This window comes from Mustela nivalis (assembly GCF_964662115.1).
Source record: "Mustela nivalis genome assembly, chromosome: 1".
In the NCBI taxonomy this organism is placed as follows: Eukaryota; Metazoa; Chordata; class Mammalia; order Carnivora; family Mustelidae; genus Mustela; species Mustela nivalis.
This window is the reverse complement of record NC_139020.1, coordinates 206,295,587-206,315,386: the sequence shown is the minus strand read 5'-3', so window position 1 is coordinate 206,315,386 and position 19,800 is coordinate 206,295,587. Positions and strand designations below refer to the sequence as shown.

At 49.1% G+C, this 19,800-nt stretch overlaps 1 protein-coding gene and 1 long non-coding RNA gene across 6 annotated transcripts in view; one reads left to right on the top strand and one right to left on the bottom strand.

Annotated features, from left to right (window-relative positions):
* Positions 1-11,678: 11,678 nt before the first annotated feature.
* Positions 11,679-19,800, bottom strand: part of DNAJB1 (DnaJ heat shock protein family (Hsp40) member B1) — a 28,767-nt gene continuing 20,645 nt past the window's right edge. For 2 of the 4 annotated variants that reach the window (XM_082710293.1, XM_082710292.1), the window contains 2 exons: positions 13,391-13,971; positions 11,679-13,104 (listed from right to left, as the gene is read on the bottom strand). In XM_082710293.1, the coding sequence (XP_082566419.1) occupies positions 12,874-13,104; positions 13,391-13,882 (723 nt within the window). In that variant the 5' untranslated portion in view covers positions 13,883-13,971 and the 3' untranslated portion in view covers positions 11,679-12,873. Of the gene's footprint in view, positions 13,105-13,390; positions 13,972-14,817; positions 15,151-15,174; positions 17,412-19,800 lie in introns of those variants that run through there. The other 2 variants (XM_082710290.1, XM_082710291.1) reach the window with 2 other exon arrangements.
* Positions 13,978-18,436, top strand: LOC309853351. Of its 2 annotated transcripts, none has more exons than XR_014305615.1 (2): positions 13,978-14,827; positions 18,255-18,436. It is a non-coding gene; the product is annotated as an uncharacterized lncRNA (long non-coding RNA). The 2 variants fall into 2 exon arrangements; XR_014305616.1 differs by lacking the exon at positions 18,255-18,436 and adding an exon at positions 17,401-17,589.

The following is a 19,800-nucleotide window of genomic DNA, read 5'->3' as shown; positions in this document are numbered from 1 at the left end:
GAAAGAGGAGCGTGAGGCCTGGGCTTAGCCACTGAGGGCTGCGAGTCTGGCCCCACCCAGCTGGCAAACACTGCCACTGCCGTGGCAACAGCCACAGCTATTGTCCTTCTCTTCCTGTTCTGCTGACCTCTGCCATCCCCACTGGGTGATCAGTTGCTATGGCCGGGCCAGTGCCCTCTGTGGGACTGTACCCACTGCCCTGTTTGCGCCTGGCATCTGAGCTGCCCTCTATACACCTGAAGAGGACAGTATGTGGGGCCACGGGGACAGTAGAGTCCTGAGCAGAGTCCACTTGAACCCCCCTTTTGGCTGATGAGAAGGTCCCCCAGGGAGGGGTGAGGGGGTTGTCCAAGGGCACAGAGCAGGCCACCTCTTTATCCAGTTTTGTAGCTCAAGAGGCTGAGAGGCCCAGCTGCTGAGGAGTTCAGACTCCAGGGCTGCCTCTGCTCCCTTTGGAAAAAATAATCTGGAATGCCAGCTAATACACACAGAAGGAGGGGTGCCTGGGTGGCTCAGTGGGTTAAGCCTCTGCCTTCGGCTCAGGTCATGATCTCAGGGTTGGGATCAAGTCCTGCATCGGACTCTCCGCTAAGCGGGAAGCCTGCTTCCCACCCCTCTCTCTGCCTGCTTGTGATCTGTCAAGTAAATAAATAAAATCTTTTTTTAAAAAAATACATACAGAAGGAAAGATTGAGTTAGAAAATCCCCATTTTGCAGTCAGGAGAGAAATAATTAATTCAGGCGAGGCTCCTCAGCGGAGGAAGTAGATATTCACACAGTCTCAAAGGACCAGGCTCCAAATTGCTCATTAATTACAGTGGGGGAAGGATACTTTGGAAAAAGCACCAGGGAGAAACCTGGCAGTCACCACTTTCACCAAGTGATCAAAACTATTATCTCCAGTGATGGGACAGGCCAACCTCACATGCCCCTTGCTGTGACATCACCTACAAAGTACCTGGTCCTGCTCAAAGTGTTTAACCCGGATCTACTCATGAGGACACAACCACATACTTCCCGATTAAGGGAGTTTCTGCCAACAAATAAACAAATAACCCCAAACCAAAAAACAAAAACCAAAAACGCCTGGAGTGTTCAAACAGATGTATATCAGGAAAGGAAAAATCAAACCATTAATTGAATGAATGAATGGAACGCTGGGGAACAGTTTGAAGAGGTGACAACCAAAATCAGTGTATGATCCTTGATTGGATCCTTGATAAAAAAATAAAATAAGATAAAATAAAACAGCTATGAAAGATATTCTTGGGCTACTTGAGGATATTTGAATGTGGAGTGGATATTAGATAATACAGCCATATTAAATTTCCTGAATGTAAGCATTGCTCTATGGTTAGATAAGAGAATGTTCTTATTTTGGGGAGAAACACACTGAATTATTTAGTGGTAAATTTGTGATAACGGCAACTGCCAAATGGCTTACAAAAATATATATGTATATATTCTATATACAATATCATAATATGGTATACATTAATATTAACATAGAGGAGGGAGTGGGGAGAGAGAGTGCATACAGGTGAGCACAATTGTGGCAAGGTCATAACAATTACCACCGAATCCAGGAGAGTAGCATATGGGTTTTCATTTTACCATTTTTGTGCATTTTCTATATCTTTGAAAATTTCAAAATAAACATTAGGGGAAAATACCCCCAATTTCCTCCCATCTCTAGTACAGCACGGCAGGAGGCTTAACATGCCCCCTCTTTTTTTTTTTTTAAGATTTTATTTATTTATTTGACAGAGAGAGATCACAAGTAGGCAGAGAAGCAGGCAGAGAGGGAGGGGGAAGCAGGCTCCCTGCTGAGCAGAGAGCCCGATGTGGGGCTCGATCCCAGGACCCTGGACCCTGGGATCATGACCTGAGCAGAAGGCAGAGGCTTAACCCACTGAGACACCCAGGTGCCCCAACATGCCCCATTTTGAGTATTTTCTTGAAAATATTCAAATTTTCAAAGATTTTATGTATTTATTTGACAGAGAGAGAGAGAGAGCAAGCACGCACAGACAAGCAGAGAGAGCAGCAGTCAGAGGGAGAGGGAGAAGCAGGCTCCCTGCTGAGCAAGGAACCTGACAACAGGGAGCTCCATCCCAGAACCCTGGGATCATGACACTAGCTGAAGGCAGATGCTTAACTGACTGAGCCACCCAGGTGCCCCTGAAAATGTGCATTGTTTGATGTGGGTGTTTTCTACTTTTGTTTTCCAGTTAGCACTGTTATCGCTTGCTTGCTTGTTTGCCTGTTTTGCTGTAGGCCTTAAAGATCCATCCATGTTGCCAATCTCTTAAATCTGTTTTCTTCTAATTTTTTTTTAAGACTTTATTTGTTTATTTGACAGGGAGAGACAGAGAGATCACACATAGGCAGAGAAGCAGACAGAGAGAGAGGGAGAAGCAGGCTCCCCGCTAAGGAGAGAGCCCGATGCGGGGCTGGATCCCAGGACCCTGGGATCATGACGTGGGCCGAAGGCAGAGGCTTAACCCACTGAACCACCCAGGCACCCCTGTTTTCTTCTAATTTCTACTTGGTCCTCCATGGATATATCCCTCACATCTCACTACTGTGTCCCCTGGGGATGGACACCAGACAGTCTCCAGCTCCCCACACTGCTTCCTTGGACATGTCCCCTTACTGACCTGGTGGGAATCCCCCTAGGAGAGAGACCTGGATGCAGAGGTGCTGGGTTACAGGGCACAATCAATTGCTATGTGGCCTTTTGGACTTGCTGTCCCCAGTCACATCTTCTGTCAGTGCAGAAGGGCCTAGCTTTTTCCAACTTCTAATTTTTGCCACTTGGACTCACTGTCAAGTGCCAACAGCATTGCTATCTTTCCCATTTTTCTGATTTCTGGTCACTTTGAGCCTCTCCTTATTCACTCAGTGGCCTTCAGTTTGTCCTCTTTTGTAAATTGCCTGTTCATACTCTTGGCCCTATTTCCACTTGGCTTGCTATCTTTTATTTGTTGATTTGCATCATGGAGGCAAGACCTGCACTGTCCAGTCTGTTCCGTCTCTGTGAAATCTCCACATGTGGTTATGAGCATTTGAAATATGTCTAATACACACTGAGATGTGCCAGGGACACCTAGGTGGCTCAGTGGGTTAAGTATTTGCCTTCAGCTCATGTCATGATACCAGGGTCCTGGGGTCAAGTCCCACATGGGGCTACTTGCTCAGTGGGGAGCCTACTTCTCCCTCTGCCTGCCACCCCCCTTGCTTGTGCTCTCTCTCTCTTTCTAGCTAATAAATAAATAAAACCTTAAGGAAAAAAAAAACAACAAATTGAGATATGCTGGCAGTGGAAAATACACACCAGGTTTCTTTTTTTTTTTTAAGATTTTATTTATTTATTTGTCAGAGAGAGAGAGAGAGCAAGAGCAAGCACAGGCAGAGTGGCAGGCAGAGTCAGAGGGAGAAGCAGGCTCCCTGCGGAGCAAGGAGCCTGATGCGGGACTCGATCCCAGGACGCTGGGATCATGACCTGAGCCGAAGGCAGCTGCTTAACCAACTGAGCCACCCAGGCGTCCCCACACCAGGTTTCTAAGACACAGTACAAAGAAGAGCAGTTGTAAAATATCATATCTCATTAATTCATTTTTATGCTGATAACATGTTATAATAATAATAATGTGGATATATTGAGCTACATAAAATGTGTTACTCAAATTCCTTTCACTTATTTCTTTTATTATTTTAATGTGGCTGCTAGACGATTTAAAATTACACGTGCGTTTGCATAGTTCTACTAGGTAGCGCAGTGATATTGAGCACTTGGCAGCTTCAGTAATGGTAAATACTGTTTAGACAGAGCTTCCCACATCCAGACACTGTTCTAAGAACTTTACACTTATTAAGCCATTTAACTCTCCTAGCGACCCTGGGAGGTAAGGTAAAGTATTAGGCATCACAAACATATTCACACGTGATGATTTGCTTCATCCGTTATATCCTTCGTTGGGTGAAAATTCCTAACTGTGGTTGGTATAACAGGACTTATCTGCCTGTGGTTCACACCCATGAAATTTCATTAAAGAGGTTCTTCCCTTAAAACACAAAGTTATTCTTCTATATTTTCTTCTATTTGTTCTACAGTTTTAGTTTCCCTGGGTCTCTTATTCCATCTCTAGGCCACCTCAGGTTCTGGGATAGGATACAGTCTGCTTTTTCTCCATCATCTGTGCAGCTCTGCGTGACCCTGGGCTTCGCCCTGTGCCTTAGTCTCCTCCTCTGTGAAATGGGAATAATAATAGAACACACCTCCTAAAGTTATTATGATTATGCAGAATGAAATGAGTTATTCTGTGTCAGATGCCTGCAGTGGTGCTAGATAGATTGTAAATGCTCAGGGAACACCAGCTGTTGTTAATGAACAGTGTTGAGGTCAGACAGATGAATAAACACACTATATCACAATAGAAATGGACAGAAACAGATACCTTTTTAAAAAAAAAGATTTTATTTATTTATTTGAGAGAGCGGGAGAGACAGCGAGAGAGGGAACACAAGCAGGGGGTGTGGGAGAGGGAGAAACAGGCTTCCCGCAGAACAGGAAAGCCCAATGCAGGGCTCAATCCCAGGATCCCGCTGGGATCATGACCTGATCCAAAGGCAGACAGACGCTTAACGACTGAGCCACCCAGGTGCCCCTGGAAACAGATGCCTTTATTAAGCTCTTACTATTGTGCCATGGCCTGTGCTGCCTGCTTTTTGTGAATAATCACACTGGATATCACCCCTATTCTATAAAGGGGGAGACTGAGACTCAGAGTGGGGGAACTACTGACTCAAAGTTGAACAGTGACTCATCGGTATGGTGCTTTAGCTTCAACCCCAAGACACATGACATCCCTCTGGGTGGGTGGGTCAAACTTGCCTCAGTGTGGGGCCTGATGATGAGACTTGGGGGACAGAGAGGACCAAGGAGGAAGATTGCAGAGGGACAATACCCTGGCAGAGTGATCTCGGAGTTTGTGGCCTGTGTTTGGGCTTGCCCTGTCAGCCTGGTAGGAGTGATCTTAGTCTGACAGACCTGGAGGGGAAGCAAAGGAGGTGGCCCTTACCGGGCTGGGTCCTTTGGCCCCAGGTCCCTCAGACCCAGGACAGGCACCTGCCTTTTGCTGCTGGATTTCAGAAAGTCATGATAAGAACCCAGAAGCAGTGCTGTCTTCTGTTGGGCCGATGGGAAGACCTCTTTTTAAAATGCACCACTGGTAATTTCCCACCACGGCCTTGGCCCCCACCCGGGTCCAGCCCCATTATCCCCAGCAGTTGACTTCCAGCACAGCTCCTAGCTCTGTCCGCTTTCCACTCCCAGGTCTGCAACCCTAACAGCGGCCAGAGGGCGCCTCTGAGCAGCCGAGTCAGGTCCTGTCCCTCCGTTGCTGAAGACCCCGTAGGCCCGCCTCTCCCGGACAGGAGGCCATCTGCCCTCAAAACACCCTTTGCTGTAGTATTCCATCTGGAGATGGGCTTAAGCTATGTTGCTGTCCACCAATACCTTTCCAAAGAAAGGTGGCCCCCCCACTGAGACAAACCACTCAGGCCTCAGCTCCAACTTCCCAAAAAGGCAAATCAGGCCATGTCTTTCCTGACTCAAACTCTTCCAACAGGCTTTCCTTCTGCCTCAGGCATGTAGGCCTGCCTCCGCAAGGCCCTGGCAGCTGGCCTGCCTCACCCCAGCCAGGCCCCACCTAACTTTCTCCTACTATCTGTTCCAGCCACCCCAGGCTACAGGGTCTCATGCCCCTCAGCCCAGCCTTTGTCAGTCTGCACCCATCAGGTGCCTAACAGCCTCATCCGGGGGGCTTCGGCTCCCATGGCCCATCCTGACATATGCCGGTCCCCTGGCCTGTTTCCTCAGGGCGCGCCAGACCTCTTCCTTCCAAGCCCTCTGGTCATGGGAAGTGCCTTGCCCAGTGTAATGGGCTGAATGGTGCCCCCCCAACAAAGATATGTCTGTGTCCCTGATGCTGTCAATTTGACCTAATTTGGAGTAAGGGTCTTTGCAGAGGTCATTAAGTTAAGGATTTTGAGATCAGCCTGGATTAGGGTGGGCCCTGAATCCAGCAAGTATCCTTAGAAGAGACAGAAGAGAAGACACAGAGGGGTGCAGGGGGAGGGCCGTGTGAGGTTGGGGGGGGGTGGGGAGCATGGAACACCCAGGATCCAGCAGAGATGCATGGGACAGATCCTTTCTCGGAGCCTCCAGATGGAACCAACCCTGCTCACGCTTTGGTTCCAGACTCTTGGCCTTTCGACGTGTGAAAGGGTGACTTCCTGTTGCTCCAAGCCACATTGTTTGTGGCACCCTGTTATGGAAGCCACGAGAACCTAAAATCTCTGTTTTAGTTAGATCTGTGTTTCGGAGAAGATGATGAGCTTCTGGAGGACTGCCCACATCGCCTTGTCCCAGGTTCTCCCAGGACCTAGCATTGACCTGACACTCAGGAACTGTGCTAAATGACTAACCCGTTAATCATGAAGTAGGACAGGTCCCCAGGAAAGAGGGGCTTCTTGGAGCCAGAGAACTTCCACTTCTACCAGGTGGGAACTTGGAGGAAGTGGGCCACAGGGGATCCTTCCCAGGGGAAACCACCAGCAGCCCTCTGGGGCTGGGGTGTCCTTCCTCTGCACATGCTCTAACATGAGTGGTCATAGGATAGATGTTGCAGGTCCTCTTGTCCTAATCAGTTGGTTACTCGATTACTTATTCACCAAACACTCAGAGCGCAGTTCTGGACCAAGCACTGCTCTCAGCGCTGGTGATGAAAGATTATTAGGGCATGGTTGGTGACCTTGAGGAAGTTAGGGTTGTTCTAGAGGGAGACCTTGTGGATCATTCCCGAGGTTTGTCTCCTCCCTTCGTGACGAAGAGGGGAGATGTCTGGCTGAATCATCACATTTTGAGAACTCAGAATTCAGATGCCCCAGGTAGGCGTGGAATCAGCAGACCAGGAAAGCATTCTCAGGTGTGTGGGAGGGAACATGAATACATGTACTTTAAGGACTAGATTTTATTTATTTATTTATGTATTTATAAAGATTTGATTTATTTATTTGACACACAGAGCGAGAGCACAAGCAGGAGCAGCAGCAGAGGGAGAAGCAGTCTCCCTGCTTAGCAGGGAGCCTGATGTGGGGCTTGATCCCAGGGGCGTGGGATTATGACCTGAGCCGAAGGCAGATGCCCAATCGACTGAGACACTCAGGCAACCCTAGGGACTAGATTTTAATAGAAAATATAGACACGTGTGTGTTGTGCTGTTTTCATATGAAAGTTTGGTGCATTGAAATTTCAAGAGACTGATAACATATATCAGGGACTTCAAGTTATACAATCAAATGACACTCCCTACCTCCCATCCCAGCAAAGGAAAATGAAGAAAAAACCAAACCTCGAGTGCTTGCAAGCTCCTGCCTCAATCCGAGGAAAACCTGAAGTTCTCCCAGGGGTCCACTAAATCCTGCACCGTCTGCTTTGTCTCCCGCTGCCCTCACTTCCTCCCACTCACATCTTGCTCACTCTGCTCCAGCCTCCCTGGCTGCTGGCTGGTCCTCAAACAACTCAGGCACACTCTTACCTCAGGGCCTTTGCACAGGCTGCTCCCTCTGCCTGGAACTCCATTCCCTCAGTATCCACCTGAAGAAGTTACCTCTTTCAAATCTTCACTCATATGTCATCTTCTTGGGGAAGCTTTCCCCGACCATGCTATTTAAAAAGTACCCCAAACTCTCTACCCCCCCATTTTTTGTATTTCTGCATCACTCTCCCCACTCTCTAGTACATTAGATGTTTTATTTATTTATCTTTATTTTCTTTCTCCCCCGAGTCAATCCTTAGCTCTAGAAGAGCAGAATTTTTGCCACTTTTGTTCACTGTGTCCCCAGGATCAAGCACAGGGCAGGGCGCATAGTAGGGAGTTAATGTTGACTCAGTGGAAAAATACTTACTATGTGTCAGGTGCTATGTTGTGTACTTCAATAATTAATTATTATTTTTTTTTTAAGATTTTATTTATTTATTTGACAGAGAGAGATCACAAGTAGGCAGAGAGGCAGGCAGAGAGAGAGGAAGGGAAGCAGGCCCCCCTGCCGAGCAGGGAGCCCGATTCGGGACTCGATCCCAGGACCCTGAGATCATGACCTGAGCCGAAGGCAGCGGCTTAACCCACTGAGCCACCCAGGCACCCTCAATAATTAATTATTAAGAATAATATTAAAGAGGGGCACCTGGGTGGCTCAGTAGGTTAAAGCCTCTGCCTTCGGCTCAGGTCATGATCCCAGGGTCCTGGGATCAAGCCCCACATCGGGCTCTCTGCTCAGCGGGGAGCCTGCTTCCCCCTCTCTCTCTGCCTGCCTCTCTGCCTACTTGTGACACCTCCCTCTCTGTCTCTCTGTCAAATAAATAAAAAATATCTTAAAAAAAAAAAAGAATAATATTAAAGAAGACCTGGGACATGGGGTGCCTGACTGGTTCAGTCAGTGCGACCCTCGATGTCTGGATTGGGAGTTCAAGCCCCATGTTGGGCATAGAGCTTAGTTAAAAAAAAAAATTGAGGGTGCCTGGGTGGCTCAGTTGGTTAAGTGTCTGCCTTCCGCTCAGGTCATGATCCTGGGTCTTGGGATTGAGCCCCATATTGGGTTCCCTGCTCAGCGCAGAGTCTGCTTCTCCCTGTCCCTCTGCCTGCCACTAACCCCTGCTTATGCTCTCTCTCTCTCAAATAAATAAAATAAAATAAAAATATTTTTATTTATTTCAAAGAGAGAGACAGCGAGAGAGGGAACACAAGTAGGGGTAGTGGGAGAGGGAGAAGCAGGCTTCCCACTTAGCAGGAAGCCTGATGGGAGGCTCAACTCTAGGGCCCTGGGATCATATCCTGAGCCATTCCAGGTGCCCCAAGTAAATAAAATCTTTAAAAAAAAAATTAAAAGATGACTTGAGACAGGATTTCTGCTAAGTGCTTTAGAAATAGGAATATTTGCTCATGTTGATTGTACACTTGTTCTGGCCAGGCCTGTAGCACAGAGGCCTTCTCAGGGGTTAGCTCTAACTTGGGGGCAGTGAGAAGGCTAAATTGTGATTGTCCTGTTTTATACGGGAGGGACCTGAGGCCCTGAGATGTTTTGTCATTTGCTTGGGGGAATGCAGTGAGCGAATTTGAACTCAGCACCCTCTGAGGGTGCACAGAAGCCAAGATCATGACGTCTTGTTCCTTGCTTCCTGGATGCATTACCTTGCCCACTCTTCACTTAGACCACCGTGAAATCTGCACCTCATTTGTCTCGTTTTTTTAAAGGAGGCTACTGAGACCCAGAGTGGTGAAGTCACCAGTCCAAGGACACATGTCAGCAACGTGACAGAGTCGGGATTCAAACTGGGAGCTGCAGGTCTGGAGCCCGGTGCTCTGCTTTGTCTTTCCAGTCAGCTGGTGGTCACAACAGCATGGAAGTGAGCCCGCTTCAGGTAAAGCTTCCTCAGGCTGGGTCGGGGCCAGGATTGGAGTGTCTCAGGAGATCATCTGGCAGTTGGGTTCCTGGAGCTCAGCTGAGAGCACCCCCAAAGGCCTTGGACTCGCCTCAGCCTTTAGGGCTGCCAGCTATGGACAAAGAAGTCTTCATATGATGACTGGCACACAGCGCTTATTCTGTGCTGGGCCCTGGTGTGTGTTTGTGTATTTCCATCTCTGGAAACCTTACAACTCTAGAAGAGGTACTGTTATTATACCTGTTTTACAGCCAAAGAGTCTGAGGCACAGAGAGGCTAAGTCACTTGCCCAAGGTCACACAGCTAGAAAGCGATTGCCGTGGGATTCAAATCTGGAAGCAAGAACAATGACTAAGGGAGGGGTAGGGGCCACCAAACACTGATCTGGATCTTCACTCCCAGGTAAGTAGTCCTGGCAGAATAAGATGAACAATAACAGGAATGAGGAAGCTCTTTATTTCCCCTGTATGTGAGGGGGGAAATTGCAGCATACAGTTCATCCCATTTGTGTAAAAATAGAAAAGCTGATATGTGCATCTCAGGAAAGGTACCTGAGAGATGGGACATTTGTTGGGGGCAGACTTGAATTGCAGGGTGGGGGAGAGGATTTTCATTCTGTCCCCTCCAGAGTTTAGTACTGTGATTACACAGCCCCAAACCCTAGAAATTTAGAAATTATGCTTATGCGTATATATACAGACTCCTGCACCAAAGTCTGTTTTCTTCTTTTTCTAAAGGCAAAAATCTGATGCCATGCCTTTTCCATAGTGCTATGGCAGACAAGGGAACTGCAGGCCCAGAGGAGGGAGGGGACTCAACTGTTCTTCACAGGCCAAATGTACATTTTGAGTTTTGTACTGTTTAAATCATGTTACAATGTGTCCCCTGCTCGTGTGGTGGATTCAGGTGAGGTGGGTTAGAGAGGCAGCTCCATACTTACCAACACAGGAGGGGCTCTGAAATGTGCTGAGAGTCCACATGGGAAAGTAAAGCAAATCCATTAAATTGAAGCCAAGGATGCAAAGCAGTCTGCCAGCACGTACCCCAAACACCACTGGACACACACTCGGTCCAGTGTGGCAAACACGTGTCTGAGGGGCTGGCCATAAGATTGGGGCACAGAGGTGGCACTGACCAATTGATCCCAACGGAGCCCAGGGCTAATTCTGTAGTAAATGTCATCTTGGTGCAGGTCAGCATACCTCTTTTGGCTCTGATATGTGGGGTCACCTCCCAACTAGGATGGCATCCTCTGGGCTCACTGCATATGCTTATCTAGGGAGAAACCTACATCCTACATCTGGGGAAAAGCCCTCTGGATTTGTGCTATCCAACAGCTGCTACTAGCTGTGTGTGACTGCTGTTGAGCACTTGGAATGTGACTGAACTGAGAAACTGAATTTAGTTTACTGAATCTTAAAGCACTTCCATTTAAAGATGACAGAAAACATTCTAATCACTTACAGAAACTTCTCTTTGACAACACAGCTCCTACACCATTTTCAGTGGCTAAACTGTTTCAGTGGGAAGGGAAAGCCACCCCTAGGTTGATTTTAAACACACTGGCATTTAAGTTTTTACTTCAAGACATTTTGTAGCAAAGTAGCAATACGTTGTTTTAAGCCTATGTAATTACTTACCTTGTAATAAAACCAGTTCCTTAAAAAAAGTAACAAAGGAAAGGCAGCCTCAGTGTCCTGCCAATGGAGCCAGGGCAGGAAATGGGTCTTCTCCAGGGTGGGGTCAGCCCTGGGCTGGAATTCCAGTCTGGTTTGGCCAGAGCCTGCCTGACACCCAGCCTGTTCTAGCAAGAAAGGAGTAGAGGGTGATCATAAGGGCAGACCATGCACCTCCCCTGGGCTCCAGAAACTGGGCCCTGCAGGACGGGAAAGGGAATTCCTTAACTTGAGCCCACCCTTCCTAAAACCAGCTCTGAAATCCACAGGGCTCTCTGGGTGCCTGGGTCAGGTCCAAGTGGGCTGACGTTCTCTACTCTGCAATGCAGCCCAGAAAGGGAGACTTATCTCTCCCTTGCAGAGTTCTCCTGCCTGTGCCCACCCCCAGCCTTCCCTGGCCCTTCCCTTCCACCCTGAAGGCATCTGGAGGGACACCCAGCCGCCGCCCCAACCCATCAGCAAAACCCTCAAACAGAGTCGCAGGACTGCTCCCCTGAGGTTTAGCATCAGTCTTTAATGCTGTCGTGCTGCACATTGACAAGTCACACGCTTTGGTCTCATGTTGGCAGTGTCAACTTACAATGAGTCTAAAGGTCTGAGCACCAGACTGGCCTGCAAGGAACAGACACTTGTTCCAACCCGGCCCCCCTCCCCAACTCCCAAGGTTCCTTTTGAATTCCATCGTGGCCCTGTACAGAGAGCAGCAGCTGCCGTGGACTGGTTTCCTTTGAGGGCCCACCAACATTACAACAGAATTATAAAAACATATTTACAGACGTTCCACAGTGCTCCTGTAATCAGAAGCAAAGACCCTTTTATCAAAAGGGATTATATCTAGAGCTGTGCAAAATTCAAAAGGATCAGATCCTTTTGAAAGAGTCCAGAGTCCATTAAATGAAAAACTACCTGGGCACTTGTAAACCCCAGGTATGCCAAAAGATTGCCTTATAGATAAAAGAAAAAAAAAAAAAAAGAGTGTGACCCATAAGTGAGTGCACGTGGCTTCAGAGTCAGGGGTCGAGAAGGTCCCCTACTCTGTCCAGGGTCCCTGACCCTCTAGGGAGATGCATCTGTGCAACTCATTCACATGAGGCTGGCTCCCTTGGTCCTGCTGGAACAAGAGGTATTGCTTGTGGGTGCCAGCCAGGCAGTTTTGCAAAAATAATCGAAGTTGGTTCTCAATTTGAGATGGCAAAAGAGAAAACAGGATTCTTCAGGGGAAGAGCAAGACAGGGGAGACAAATACAGAATAAAACACTAACTGATCACACAACAGAAACTGAGGAGTGTACAGGGTCTGGTAACCAAGATGGCAGGTTGGCACCACCTAATGGTCACAAGTCAAGGGACTACAGACACATCAAGTCCAGCTGTGGGTCTGCCTCTTGACCGTGGGCGGGGCCTGGAGGAGGGTACGGGCCCATCCCGGGAGGGCTGCTGGAACCAGTGGGACAGACTGGAATGCCTTTTCCTGCTGTCCCCACCACCAGCTGCCCTATCGCTCGAAAAACCACTTAAGTCTAGTGCACGACTTTGAAAGATTGTAATATATTCTCTGGAAAACATTCAGCAGTACGAAAGCCCTCCCTGGGCCCTCCCGCCCTCTCACGGGTCCACAACTGGTGGAACGGTCCGGAAATCCTTGAGCTCTGGAAAGGTCCCTGGTCAGTCCTTGGGAAACACAAGAGACTATATTGGAAGAATCTGCTCAAGTACGGTTCTTGATGTCTGGGGAATCCTTTCAGGGAAGATTACTTCAAACTCAATAATGAGGTCCCCGCGTTTCTCGGGCGTTTTGGGGAGGGGGAGGCCTTCTCCAGGAACTTTTCGCCGCATGCCAGGCCTGATGACATCTTTGAACACAACGGGTATGGTCCTGCCGTCCAGAGTGGGTACATTCACTGTGCAGCCACACAGAGCCTTAGAGAGCAAAGACAGAACGTTAGATGGAAGGTATTTAGGATGCTCAACTCCCGTCCAGAAGCCATTTAATGTAGGGGGAAGCACCACCAGGCCCCTGTAGCTAAGACCTTGCCCCCAGATATGGAAAACTCTGGAAAAACAGAGCCCTGGTCAGTCTCGTTTTTGCTGTAACCCCCAAGCCTGGCTCCAAAGTCCTCAGACATATCTGTCAAGCAAACATCCAACGACTTCAAAATCCAACAATCTCCCTCCATACATACTACCATACTTATTAGTATCCTACCTCCCGAAGGCTGATCTTGGCTGGATAAATGACATCAGAGCCATCTCTCTTAAAGATATTGTGTGGCTTGTCCTTTAAAACAAAGACAATGTCAGCTGGAATGTTGTTGGAGGTCTGGTCGCCTTCCTTGGGGAAGGTAATTTTGGTCCCTTCTTTCCACCCCCGCTTCACTTCGATGGTCAAGATCTTGTCTTCGTTCCGAATGCTCTTTCCATCGGGGTTCAGCCGCTTATGGGAGATTTTCATCTTCTTGGTACAGCCGCTATAGATCTCTTCAAGCGAGACCCTAAGGTCGTGGGTGACGGGGGGATCTTGCTTCTTTCGGGTGGGCTCTTGGGCAGGACGGGAACGGCCAAAGTTCATGTTGGTGAAACCACCCATGCCCATGGGGAAGCCAGAGAACGGGTCATCAATGTCCATGCCTTCCTCCCCGTTCCGCTGCCCAAAAAAGGTGTCAAAGGGATTTCGGCCACCGAAGAACTCGGCAAACATGGCATGAGGATCTCCATGGAATGTGTAGCTGAAAGAGGTACCATTAGCACCACCACTGCTCCCACCACTGGGGCCACCACCCTTTAGACCTGAAAGGCAAAATCAGAAGAAATGAGATGGTGGTGAGCTTCTCTTCCCCTGCTTCCCCCACCCTTTCTCTCTAGGTGCTTTCACTAAGGAAAACACTTGAGAACCATTAAGGGTGGGGGGGTGGGAGGAATTTTTTTTTTTTTTTTAGCCTGTCAGGAAGAGTAAAGAACCCTAAGTCAGAGTTAGACTCCCCCCTCCAGGTGCTTCAGCGTGCCAGAACAGGGGTAAAGGACTTAAGCGCCCTCTCTAGAGGACACGGAATTCCCACCACTTCTTGACTAACCTATTCTCCCTACAAATACATTAAGATTTACAAAAAATTCATTAAGAGATCAGCTGAAAAAGGCACGCTCCACGATGAGCGCTCAGTAAGTGTTTACTCTCAGAAATACTCAAGAGCTAGGAATGTGTGAGGAGCAGAAATGAAAGCAAAACCATAAACGCAGCTTTTCAAATTCTCACACCCTGGCACTAATTGCCACCATCCTTACATAAAAACCCACTTCATTTCTTAAGACTCAGCACAGAAACCAGTCTGAGTCATCCACGGGCAACTGGACAACAAGACAGCTTCCTTCTCTGGGCCTCAGAGGCCTGCGCCGCTGCGGCCGGCCGAGGCGGGTTCCTCTACACCTGGACTGCGTTCGGGCGCTGGCTGCCATCTACGTGCCTGGCATCAGGTTAGATAAGCACTTTACAGGAATTATCTCACTCCGCCCTCACAGGGGCCCCGGAGTGAGGTCGGCGCTAATCGGTGCGCTCATCCGCAGGCTCGCCGATCGCAGGTCAAGCCCTACGCGCAGCCACAAGCCCCACCCTGCGACCCTGGTCGCTAGGCCTGCCACCTCGGCCCAGGTGAGCTCCGGACTGCCGGGGCCGCGATGACACCGGCCCGGCTCGGCCTCGGTCCCCACTGCGTCGCATCCGCACCCCTGGGACCGCTTGGGGACGTGGGTGGAGGCGCCTAGGGAGGGGCAACCGCAGACATGCTAGAAGCTTCTGGGCGAGCTGTGCTGCCAGGACTCCTCCTCCCATCCGGCGGCCGCCAATCCGAGGGCGGAGGCCCGCGTGGACGGAGGGCGGGGGCCTCTCGCCCACCGGGCCCGGGACGTCCCCTGGGGACGCTACAGCCCGGCCGCCGGGCTTCGGTTCTCCCTCCTGTCAAACGGCGGGGGCGCGCCCCTAGCCGCGCGCGCACGCACCTTCTTCCCCGTAGCGGTCAAAGATCTCACGCTTGCGCGGGTCGCTGAGCACGTCGTAGGCCTCGGCGATCTCCTTGAACTTCTCCTCGGCGCCGGGCTCCTTGTTCTTGTCCGGGTGGTAGCGTAGCGCCTGGCGGCGGTAAGCCCGCTTGATTTCCTCGTCCGACGCGCCACGGGCCAGGCCCAGCGTCTGGTAATAGTCCTTGCCCATAGTCCCCGCCTGCGGCCCGCCGCCCAGCTGTCGCCGTACCCCGGCTTCGCCGCCGCCCCGTCCCGGACTCTATATACCCGTCCGGCGGAAGCTTCCAGAGCCCGCCAGCCCCCTCCAGAACCTTCTGCCCCGCCCTCCGCACCGCTCCGACCAATCGCCGCCTCCCAGTCGGCGACGCGCGACGTCCGGGGCGGGGCTTAGCCGCCAACGGCTGCCCGCGCGCGGCCACGCCCCTTCCCTCTCCGCCCCCGGCAACGCCTCCCCGCGGCGCGCGCACCGAGCGACGAGGGCCCCGCCCACTTAACGGGGAGCCAATCGCGACCTTTTTTCACTGCCTTCGCGGACCCCGGTCGGCCGCGTGTGTTGTCCCCAGCCTGGGTCAATAGGTTACGGCACACCTCTCGGGAAGGGGCGGGCCGGATGTGGCCCCTCCCCTTAGGGCTGCCCCGCTCTTCCCCCGGTGACAGTAGAACTGCTCTCCGGCTTCTCATCGGGCTCTGAGAATGAGGGTTCTCTCTCCGGGTGATTCTGAGAAAGCTGGCTAACCTTGCCTTGCCCTAGGTTCCCCCCTACCCCGACTTCTGTAACAAGGGAAGAAAAATACCCACCCGCCCTCTTCTCTTGGCTGTGGGGAGAATGCAATGAGTCCCAGAACCGTCCCTGTCCTCACCATACAGGTTCCTATAACGCAAGGTGAGGCCCCGGGACAAAAGTTCACCTCCCCGGAGTGATCTTCTCTCCGGGGAAAAGGCTCCTTATGCCTTTCACTTTACCTTTTTCTCAAGAACACCTGTCACTGAAATCTGAAATTATCCTGTTCTTTGGTTTTCATGCTAAATCCATCTCCCTCCCAGCCTGCAGTTGCCAGAACCCAGATACTGGAACAGTATCTGGCATCCAGTCGCAGTGGACACTTCATAAATATTCCTGCCTGTTTTTAATGCACCTGCTTCATTTTTCTCCCCACTACATTTATGATTTGGGGGGCGGCATGGGTGTGTCATACACCTCTCAGGGTCTATGATTCCCCTTTGGCTCTGAGAGTCTCGGGTGCCTGTGGTCAAAGGCAGGACTGATGGGGACAGGAGGCTCAGAAAGGGGTACCAACGGAGGAAGCCATAGGGAAGAAGGGGTAGGCAGTGGTGGTGGTTGGGGTGGGAGGTTCCTGGAAGAGCTGCCTGGGAGGTGAGGGTGGTGTGATGCTGGCTCTGGAGCCAGACAGTAGGTTTCATTCCCAGTTCAGCACTTCTGGCTGCATGACCTTGGGCTGGTTACCGAACCATCTGGGGCCTCAGTTCCCTCATCTGTACAATAAGGATAGCAGTTGTACTTGCCTCATGAAGTCGACATTTGTAGTGTGCAAGACAGACCTGGCACAGAGGAAGTATTATCGAAGGGGTGACTAACCATCTCGGTGAATGTTGGGCTACTGAGCCACCCCCTTCCTGGCAGCACCACAGCAAAATGCTTCTGGTGACTGCTGCCTTGGTGTAAGCTGAGACTTCTGAGAAACAAGACCATAGATTTCCCCCCGCTTTCCAGTTGGAGGGTGCTGGCGATCCTTGGCCACTCACTGACCTCACCAACGGTAACCATGTCAGTAAGGACTGGGTTAGTACACACACTGGCCAACCTGGGAGGACGATGGGTCTGGCCTGGGCATCCATAACTATAGTACAGCAGGGGCCCTGAACCATCATAAGGGGAAAATAATTCAATTTTTAAAAAGTTTCATAAATAAAAAATAAGTTACATAAATAAATAGCAGAAGAGTTCTTATTACGAAGGAAAACCCAGCACTTGTGAACTTCCTCATGGTTACATGCTAGTATTTTATGGTATAAATTTAATCTAGAGTTACAGATGTGAAGACCTCCAAAGGTGTTGGGCATCTTTGTATTTGGAGGCAAACTTAGGGTTGGGAACTCCCCCTTCCTAGGTAAGCCAGGGTCATGTTTGAGAATTTTTGTCTGCCCACCCAAACTACACAGTATAACCCCAACACCTCTCCTTAGGATTTTTTTGTCCTGGACATTCACTGGACACTTCAAAACATTACTGGAAAAGTGGCCTCCACAGAAACCTCAGCAGATCCTGAGCTCTCAACTCAGAGAAGATGGGATGGTTTAATTTTATGCATCGGTTTGGCTGGGCTTTGGTACCCAGATGTTCAAGTAAACACAAATCTAAGTGTTGTTGTGAAAGTATTTTGTAGATGTGGTTAAGTTAATGTCTATAATCAGTTGACTTAAGTACAGTAGATGATCTTGGATAATGGGGATGGGTCTTGTCCAATCAGTGGAAATGTTTTAAAAGCAAATAATACCGAGATTTCTCTGAGGAAGAAGTGTCAGTTCCTGGCCAGGAGTTTCTAGCCTGCTGTTTTGCCCTACAGATTTCAGACTTGCCTAGCTAGCACCCCTAATCATGTAAGCCAATGCCTTGAAATACACCTTTTATTCACACACACACACATACTCACAAACACGTATATCCTGGTTCTGTTTCTTTGGGAGAACCCTGACTGATGTAGGAACAAAACAGGTGAGTCTGGAGTCAGTCAGCCTCAGCTGAAATCTGGGACCCACTATTTACTTATTTACAGCCTGTGTGATCTTGCGTAATGTGCTTGATCTCTTGGAACATTAGGTGTGTCCTCTATAAAATGGAGATAAGAATAGATCTTAACTCCCAGGGTTGCTATGAGGATGAAATTAAGAGGGGCCAGGAAATGAACATTATAATGACAGCTGACACTGACACGACCCTACTATGTGCCAGTCTGGCTCTAAGTGTTCCATATGTATTAATTCATTCACTCCTTGCAATAATCCTGTGGGGTTGGCCTAATGTTACTTGCATTTTGCAGGTGGGAAAACTGAGGCTCTGAGAGGTCATGTGACTTGCTGCATGAGGTCACCGTGAGCAAAATGCTGAAATGTAAAGTGTTTAGCACACTCAGTATTTATAGTAAGCACTCAGCTTGTGTACAATGTGATTCAGATGATGATAAAGCCTTCATTTTAAATAAATGATCACTACTCTTTTCAACTCTGCTTCTCTTCATCAAAAAGACCTTCAAAAGCACTACAACCATATAAACCAACAATTCCACCCCTGGCTGGAATACCCACGTGAAATAAAAACCTGTGTTTACATAAAAGCCCATGAGCGGATGTTTATCAAAGCTTGATTTGTAATTATCAACAGCCATTAAAACCTAAATGTGCTTCAGTGGGGGATAATCAAACTGTGACCTAGCCACATGATGGAATAGTATTCAGCCATAAGAAAGGACTGAGTTACTGATACAGAAAACAATTCAGACGAACCTCAAATGCATTATGTTAGTGAAAGAAGCCAGACTCAAAAGGCTGCCTGAGTCGTACTGTTGTGATTCCATTTTATAAGGCATTTTGGAAAAGGTAGAAGTGTTAGGGCAGAAAGCAGATCACTGGTTGTAGGGGGCTGGGATGTGCTACAAAGGGAGACAGGGGAATTTGGGGGGGATGATGGAAATGTTCTGTATCTGGACTGTTATGTTAATTACACAACTGTATATATTCAGAGCTGTACACTAAAAAAGGTCAATTTCACTGTATGTAAATTATAGCTCAATAAAAAAAAAAAATTCTATGGACCTAAAAACAAAAAAGGTAAGACTGGGTACAACTTGGGAAGCCTCTCTCTGGGGTTCCTGACACAGTGGAAAGTTGCTACTCAGCCCTGGCTTGTCTGGTCTAGGCTTTACTTTCTCTCACACAGCTCGAACCAGCTCCATCACATACCCCAAAACAAGCCAAGCCAGGTTCCCAGAGAAATCAAGATCCTACCTTACCTGCACATGGGAACTACAAAAGGAGCTTGTGAGACAGATAGACACACCAGAACTTCAACATTCAAATGATCATGGGTTCCCCCAAATCTGAGATAAAGAGCCCCCCACTCATTCATCCTTCAGTACTGCCACAGCACCAGACCTTTCTGGAATTTCCATCTTGGAAATTGCCATAAAGGGCTTTTGGCAGTTGGCTCAGCAAACTAGCTGTGACTGTTATGAATTAGCCACTGTATTGGGGGTGATGAGGACAGAAGCAGGGTCTAGCTGTCCCTAACGGGGGTTCTGTTAGTGAAAGAAGCCAGACTCATGAATGGTTTGAACAAAGTGGCCAGTCTTCATTCTGAAGGTGGATATTATTTCTGCTGACAACCTGGTTACTGGAAGCCAGATGAGACCAATAAGGAGTGCTTGCACCTGCAATATCCATCTAAAACAAGGGGGTATTGTCCTTTCTGAGCTGGGTCCTGCCCTTCTATGAGCTTCCTGTGGGTGAGGAGAGGGTGGAAATTATTGGTATGCCCTTTTTGGCACACAGCAGAGTAGGTTCACAGAATGATTTTGTGCCTATTGAGTG